The following is an 8,416-nucleotide window of genomic DNA, read 5'->3' as shown; positions in this document are numbered from 1 at the left end:
TCAAAGCCAGGTGTGGTGGTTCACACCTGGAATCCCAGATCCCAGCACTTGGGGAGGCTGAGATGGGGAGGATCACTTGAGGCCAGGAGTTTGAGATCAGCTTGGGCAACATGGTAAGACCCGGTCACTACAAAAAAAAAAAAAATGAGCCAGGCATGGTGGTGTGCACATGTACTTGGGAGGCTAAGGCAGGAGGATGGCTTGAGCCAAGAAGTTTGAGGCTGAAATGAACCATGATTGCACCACTGCACTTCAGCCTGGGCAATAGAGCGAGACTCTGTCTCAAATAATATAAGTAAATAGGCCGGGCACAGTGGCTCATGCCTGTAATCTCAGCACTTTGGGAAGGTGAGATGGGTGAATCACCTGAGGTCAGCAGTTCAAGACCAGCCTGGGCAACATGGCGAAACCCTGTCTCTACTAAAAACACAAAAATTAGCTGGTCATGGTTGCAGGCACTTGTAATGCCAGCTACTTGGGAGGCTGAGGCAGGAGAATTGCTTGAACCCAGGATGTGGAGGTTGCAGTGAGCAGAGATCACACCACTGAACTCCAGCCTGGGGGATAGAGCAAGACTGTGTCTCTGAAAAAGAAATAAATAAAAATAAATAAAAATTGTCAATAGATTACCAAATAACTCACCAAAAAGATTGAGCTGAGCTCATTAATTCCTTGCTGTAGTGTGGGTTCTGTGGTGATTTTATTGTTATAATGTAACACCAGGCCACATTGTCAGTAACTTCTCAAAATGTTGGATGAATGGACACCTGGTAGGGTAAAAAGTCTGCCTGGTGCAGTGGCTCATACCTGTAATCCCAGCACTTTGGGAGGCCAAGGCAGGCAGATCTGTTGAATTTAGGCGTTTGAGACCAGCCTGGGCAGCATAGGGAGACACTATCTCTACAAAAAGAATGAGCAGGGTGTGGTGGCTGGTGTCTGTAGTCCCCACTAAGGAGGCTGAGGTGGGAGGATCCCTTGAGCCCAGGAGGTGGAGGTTGCAGTGAGCCAAGATCACACCACTGCACTCCAGCCTTTGCTGCAGAGTGAGACCCTGTCTGAAAAAATAAAGTCTGTTTACTCAAAGTATTGCAGATTGGATATTATAAATCTTTTTAAAATTTGCCAATTAGTATATGAGTATATGAAAGAACTCTGTTTTAATTTGCATTTCTTTTCGTGTGTTTTAAGTAGAGTAACATTTTAAATTTCTTTTGAAGGCTGGGCGCAGTGGCTCATGCCTATAATCCCAGCACTTTGGGAGGCTGAGGTGGGAGTTTGAGACCAGCCTGGCCAACATGGCGAAACCCAATCTCTACTAAAAATACCAAAATTAGCCAGGCATGGTGGTGCACACCTGTAGTCCCAGCTACTTGGAAGGCTGAGGCAGGAGAATTGCTTGAGCCTGGGAGGCAGAGGTTGCAGTGAGCTGAGATTGTGACACTGCAGTCCAGCCTGGGCGACAGCTAGATGCTGTCTCAAAAAAATAAATAAATAAAAATAAATAAATTTATTTTGAGTCATTATTACATGTCAGGCTCTATCCAAAGCATTTAATGTATATTATCTATGTTGTCTAATTTAATCCTCAGTGGCTCTCATATGGTAGATATTATTCTCATTCTACAGATGAGAAAACTGGAACTTGTTTCACAACTTTGCCCAAAACTGTAGCTGTAAGTGTGAGGGGCCTGCCTCTAGACACCATGACGATGCAACACTAAGCTATACTGGACGGGGGTCATGTATTTTATTGTCTGTGAATTTGGGGAAGAAGAGAGTTAAATGGAAGAAAGAAAAAAAACTTACAAATACTTTTAGGATAGTAGTTTTTTGGATACAGTTGATATTGTTTGAAATGAATGATTAAAGCTGTACTTACCCTTAAAATTCACTGCTTGGGATGGGCTGGTAATAGTTTTGAGGTTACTCTCATTAGGCTTCAGTGTATAGTACACTACACTCCATTTTCTTGGGAAATGAACAGCAACATCTACTCTGTTAAAATCATTATACATTGTGTCTGCTTTCAGATTTCTTCCTTTTAGTAATTAGTGTTGTGTATGTGTTAGAATTTTTTTCTGTCTTTACTGAAACACACCCTTTGGAATTCCTTTAGCGAATACACTCTTTTGGGTGGATAACCTAATAAGCTTTCCTCTTCGAGTTTTCAGTTTTTTAACTCAGCACTGCCTTGGAAGTAGGGATTTAATTTTCTGTCAAGCTCTGCATCTCACAAAGCAATAGTTACTCAAAACACGATTTTCAAGAAGGTTATTCTTTTTAAGCTTTCAGCAGATGAGTTGAGTAGCAGTAGGAAAGCAGGTATGGAGAACTGTCTTGATTTTTTGGCACTGCTATTGAAAAACATTGCAGCTGTCTTAAATCCTGAATGACACAGAAGCTTATGGCTGGTCTTACTACATAGCACCTTGATAGTGACAGGGCTTTTCGTTTCTATCTGATTTCTGTTTTTCAAAAATAAAACTCCTTATTTTTTTCCTATCATTTTAAGTATTCTTCAGCTTCCTATCACTAATACGTAGTCTCAGCAATAGAGACCAGTTAAAATAACCAGGCTGAGGAAAATGTTGATAGCATGTAGGAGAGATTTGGGAGCATTTGTTAAAAGTAAACATAGGGCTGGGCATGGTGCCTCACTCTCCCTTGTAACCCCAGCACTTTGGGAGGCCGAGGCAGGCAGATTGCTTGAGGCCAGGAGTTTGAGACCAGCCTGGGTCTTAAAAGGTAGATATTATTCTCGTTTTACATATGAGAAAACCGGAGCTTGTTTCAAAAGTTTGCCCAAAATTGTAGCTGTTAGTGTGAGGGGCCTGCCTGTAGAGACCATGCAAATTCAACACTAAGCTATACTGGACTGGTCTCACATAGTGAGACCCTGTCTCTACAAAAAGTAGAAAAAGTAGCCGGGCATAGTGGCCCACACCTGTAGGTCCAGCTACTTGGGACGCGGAGGCGTGAGGATTGCTTGAGCCAAGGAGTAAGCCGTGACATGCCACTGCACTTGTGCCTGGACAACAGAGCAAGACCCTGTCTCAAAAAAAAAAGAAAAGAAAAAGTAAAAGTAGATACACAGGGAACTAGCCAAGTAAAAAATAGAACACTAAGCAGTTACTAATGCTGGGGAAAATTGAAGGATTGTACAAAAAAGTATCATTGGGTCAGGCACAGCCACTGATGCCTGTAATCCCAGCACCTGGGGAGGCCAAGGTGGGCGGATCACTTGAGGCGCCAGGAGTTCAAGACCAGCCTAGCCAACATGGCGAAACCCCGTCTCTACTAAAAATATCAAAAGTAGCCAGGCTTGCTGGCATGTGCCTGTAGTCCCAGCTACAGGCCAAGGTAGGAGGATCGCTTGAACCTGGGAGGTGAAGGTTGCAATGAGCCGAGATTATGCCACTGCACTCCAGCCTGGGCAATCTTAGACTCTATCTCAAAAAAAAAAAAAGTATGATTGGTTTTAGTGCATTATTTAAATTATCAGTGAGTAGTATATCATGATATACTACTGATTAAACCAGAATATGTGATATCATTGGTATAGGGCAGGGGGAAACTAAATCTTCACCTTGCAGACAATAGATAATGGCTGGAATAAACTAAGAAAGCAGTAAAAGCACATTCTTTAGAAATACTGTATCCATTTTGTGCATTGACCACAAGATTAAAAAACAGAAAAATACTCTAAATACAAAGAGAAAGCAAAAAACAAAATTGAGAGTGATCACCTGTGGGTGTTGGTAGGGAGCTGCTCTTTTTCATAAGCCTTTTAAAACTCTGACTTTTAAAATTATGTACATGGGTTAGTTTGATCAAAATAACTACAGAGAGTATAAGTGAAGGGCATTTAAGGATACACAAAAATAAATACTCTCAGATCAACCTCTGCATTTTTAAATATTTGCTGGGATTCTTTCTTTACTTCCCCTGTTACAGCCAGCGGCGCCACATGGAATATCTTAGGTATGGCCTGAAGGAATAAACATTGATTTGGTTTATTAGTTACCTGCAGCAGAATGTTTGGCTTTCAGAATTTGACTGAAGGACTCATTATCAAACGATTTATTTTCTTTTTGATAATACTTATCTCGGTCTAATCTTAATATTCCCCACTGGCTCACTCCTTGGTCCATTTGCAGCTATGCTTGATTAGTGCCCCAATTGTCAACTTTAGAACAGAGGAATAATAATCACTTGTGCCCCTCAAATGAGCTACTAGGTCATAATTATCCAAGAAAGGTGTCACTATAAATAATCTGTCCCAATTCTGTTGTTTTCTGCCTTTTAGCAAGTATGAAAACAGTGACCGAGCTAACCAGAACAAGGCTTTATTTTTCTTTAGTTATCCACAGATCTAGGTTGTGTCCTATATTCATGGCTGGAGACGCTTCACTACACCAGTGATTGTACTACTGCCAGTTCATCATCACCTGATACAGTATCTCAGGGTTCTCACAGAATCTTTTACCTGCAACATGCAGTTTGCATCAGTTTTATACTCTGCTTGCTCTGAGAAGCTGTGTGCAAGGTGACTGAGAGAGAGACTTCACTTTAACTTTCTTTGGGCACCATCTCCCTGCACTTTCTTTCCCAAACAAGATAGTTGGCAGCTCAGATTCTGAAAAAGGGATTCCTTTCAAGTGTAGATTAGGACTTCAGCTCTGCTCCTTAGGTTAGTTAGAAATGTGGAGCTATTTCTGGAGTGCTGAGCCTTGGTCATTTATTTCATTCCTGGTGGGGACCCCAGAGTCTTGGGGATCTGCAGGGGAAAGAGCCTTATGCAAGAGCGTCATCCCCACTATTTCCACCGTACGCGGCTCGGAGCTGTGATCTTTCTCTGGTTACCTGAACTTGCCGATCACAACATGGGAGTGCTGGGGGAAAGCCGCCAGTGCTTGTAGCAGTAAATGGATTGAAAAAGCAGTTCCTACGTTTACTTACTCCTGCTCTCCTGGGAGCAGACCATGGTTTAGTTTCGAGAAGAGTGCACCAGCTCGAGACCAAAGAGTCTTGCTTTGCTTGCTCTTGACTGTGGAGTAGGGAAGCCAGCTTGCTCTTGACTGTGGAGTAGGGAAGACCAGAAGGGAAGGTGGGGGGAAGGGAGGGAGACAGGCCTGTTTAACCGAGAAGAGACAGGTGCCATCCCCAGGGTGAGGCCTTCCTTTCAGTGGACCGTATTTGGTGCTGGAGAAGAGCCTGTGAGGAGTGAAGGAGGAAAGGCGGAGACTGAGCGGGACTCCAGCCGGTTCCTGCACGCAGTGCACACCCAGCGGGAAGGAAGAGGAAGTGTGTTCAGGAATAGCTCAGGCAGCTGTGCCATTGGCCGACAGGCCTGTCAGTCGCTTGGGGGCTGAGGCTGAAAAGAGGAAGAAGTGGGGGGGGGGGGGCCGTTGCCTGGAAGGGAGGGAGGAGGGCTGAGCCAGGCCGAGCCAGGGGGCGTGGGGGCTGGGACAGCAGGCCGATTGGCAGGGCGGGGTTGCCTTCAATCCTGGCCACTTCTCTTAATCGTCCCTCTCCTGCTTCAGGGTGGCATTGTGTGTCCCAGAGTGCCGGAGCGAGTCCCAGAAGAGAGGCGAGGCTAAGCCCAGAGCGCTGGGTTGCTTCAGCAGGGAAGACTCCCTTCCCCCTGCTTCAGGCTGCTGAGCACTGAGCAGCGCTCAGAATGGAAGCCATCGCCAAATATGACTTCAAAGCTACTGCAGACGACGAGCTGAGCTTCAAAAGGGGGGACATCCTCAAGGTAAGTGCTGATGCCGAGCACAATGCTGAGATCGCTCTCCTTGTGCTCACTCACCTTCTTTCGCCCTGATTACACACAAAGAAGCTGTGTTTTTCATTGTAGACTTTCAACATTTACCATCATATTTGATCTGGAGAGCTTGAGATAGATGCTGAGTAGAATATTAAATATGACTTAAGTGAGTTGGTGTGATGTGTGGTCTTTAACTGCCTTTGTGTGAATGCTTCAAGTATTTGTTTGTCTGTTGATACTGGTAATATTTCAAGTAAAGTCAAAATAGTGTGATTGTAGAAAGGAAGTATATGAGTAGATTGATTTGCCCTGTAGAGTTTTATTTTAAAAATAACATTTTTTAAAAAGACCTAGACTTGAAGTATTTATGTAAAAGCATTCAGTTAGTCTTATATAGCCGAAAGATTTTGCTTTCTAGAATATGATTTTGGTAGGTTAGAAATTAATTTTCCCAATTTAGAGAGGTTGTTAGAAGTGCATACCAAAACTCATTAAAGAACCTCAGTGTATTTTTATTCTTTGTGAAAAAACAAATGGAGTTCAAAATAATAAGGTGCAACCTGCTATTGTACAAGTCAGATTTCCACTTTCTTAAAAGAAACTTGAGGAGCAATTACCCCATATTAAACTCTAATTGCACGAAAACAAACCTGCTGACAGTTTAAAAATCAGCTTCTATACCATGTGCAGCTTATTTTGAGCCCCACTATTTATGTGAGGATTCGCTCTCCCCCAGCACATGTTAATTATGTTGTTTACCCAATTGACGGGAGCAGTTTGCCCTTTTGGATGTGTAATTTATTTTAACGAGGATGAGTGTTATCAAAGAGTATGTTAATTTTAAAGGAGGAAAGTCTGAAGCTTAATGTTTGAGTGTTTCCTGTGTCTCAAGTTTTGACATTTTTCCTTCAGAGCCTTAGACTGATTGTTGGAATTTGCTACCTCATTTGTTTACTACTCCTGAATGAAATTCTTAGAGTTTTGTAAAGAGAAAGCAAGTAGAGATGTAGAAATACAGTTCTTTATAAAAGGACGTGCAGTTTTTTTACTTTTAAGTTATGTGGACTTATTGATAGTCTCTATTTTGCCCTCATTGCCCAAAGTGTAGAGTTCTACTCTGAAGTTAACTGCCCAGGAATTTCTTAATGTTAGAAACATAGGTTGAGCCTCATAGAAGGTGATGCTGCAGAGCCGATTAAAGAGAAGAAAGCTCTGTGTCTGTGTGTTCATTTCAAAGCTGTGTTTGTGGCTTTTCGGGGGTATTCTCAAAGTCAGCACTCAATTGTCAGGAAGCAGAAGGAACCAGCTCTAGGTTTCTATTTTCTTGGACTAGAGAAAATATGCCCAGGTAGAGATCAGGGCAAAGTTAACTTAGACTACAAAATTGCTCAGTTTTCATTGGTGTATGGGAGAGGAAATTTGATGTTTCTGTGGGTGATTACTGTTTTCCGCAGATAACCTACTTGTGATGGTATAAGACAGGCTACTCAAATGCCGCCATTTATAACCTGTACAAAAACCCTTTTGGGCCAGTATTTTTTGTTTGTGATATAAGCTTAGATTTCATAAGTTTATCTTAAAAACTTGAACCTAGAAGGCTGGTAGTTCATATTTTTCTCCAAATCTGTCCCATTGCACATTAAGCACTGAAGCAACAAATTAAAACAAAACTAGGGACATGCGGTCTCTTTTTAAGAATTTTTTTTTTTTTTTTTTTTTGAGACGGACTCTCGCTCTGTCACCCAGGCTGGAGTGTGGTGGTAAGATCTGAGCTCACTGCAGGCTTCACCTCCCAGGTTCACACCATTCTCCTGCCTCAGCCTCCCGAGTAGCTGGGACTACAGCTAATTTTTTGTATTTTTAGTGGAGACGGGGTTTCTCTGTGTTAGCCAGGATGGTCTCAATCTCCTGACCTCGTGATCTGCCCTCCTCAGCCTCCCAGAATGCTGGGATTACAGGCGTGAGCCACCGCACCCAGCCTCTTTTTAAGAATTTTTAAACAAGAACTTTCCCTGATTTCTGTCTTTGAAGTTTGTCCTAGACCTAGACCATGAACAGTTTATAAATTATTTAACTTAAATTAGTAAACTCAGAAACAAGTGTAAAAACCTTCTCTCCCATCTTTTTATTAGGGAAGAAGATACTGTTTAACGATCCCTCAGAAATTTTTATTATGGAGGAGAAAGTAAATCAGAATATTCACGTTCACTTTCAGATTTTCTTTGAGGAGACAGAAAAATACATATATGTGGTTCTTTTCAATTTGGTAGATAACTGAGATATGAAGTCATAATGCCATTATTGCTTTTGAACTGTGGCCATTAGCTGTTTGTTGGTAATGTTGTGGCTTTACTCCAAAAGATAAAAAAAAGAGTGACGATACAGTAGTTGCCCTTTGTCTCATAACTGTGTGAAATGGCTGGGTGAAGAGGAGGAACATGCTTTCTTAAAAGCTATTAGTTAAAAAAACAGAGTTTTTCTCATTTGATTCTTCCTTTGGATAGCTTTGATTTGGTAAGTCTTGAGGGTATTAATTGTAAGCCAAAACATGTTTTAAAAGTTGCTGGAATAGCATTGACCAATTTAACTTTCATTGAAATAGGCATATATATGCATGCCTCTCTTTTTTTTTTTTTTTTTTTTTTT

At 42.0% G+C, this 8,416-nt stretch overlaps 1 protein-coding gene across 3 annotated transcripts in view; it reads left to right on the top strand.

Moving 5' to 3' along the window:
- GRB2 (growth factor receptor-bound protein 2) overlaps positions 1-8,416 on the top strand; it is an 86,969-nt gene that overhangs the window by 7,226 nt on the left and 71,327 nt on the right. For 2 of the 3 annotated variants that reach the window (XM_011978802.1, XM_011978660.1), the window contains exon 1: positions 5,396-5,758. In XM_011978802.1, coding sequence (XP_011834192.1) covers positions 5,681-5,758 — 78 coding nt within the window. In that variant the 5' untranslated portion in view covers positions 5,396-5,680. Of the gene's footprint in view, positions 1-5,395; positions 5,759-8,416 lie in introns of those variants that run through there. The other variant, XM_011978726.1, reaches the window with a different exon arrangement.

The sequence above is a fragment of the Mandrillus leucophaeus genome, unplaced genomic scaffold (genome assembly GCF_000951045.1).
Source record: "Mandrillus leucophaeus isolate KB7577 unplaced genomic scaffold, Mleu.le_1.0 Scaffold1, whole genome shotgun sequence".
NCBI lineage: Eukaryota > Metazoa > Chordata > Mammalia > Primates > Cercopithecidae > Mandrillus > Mandrillus leucophaeus.
This window is presented reverse-complemented; position numbering and strand designations above follow the sequence as displayed.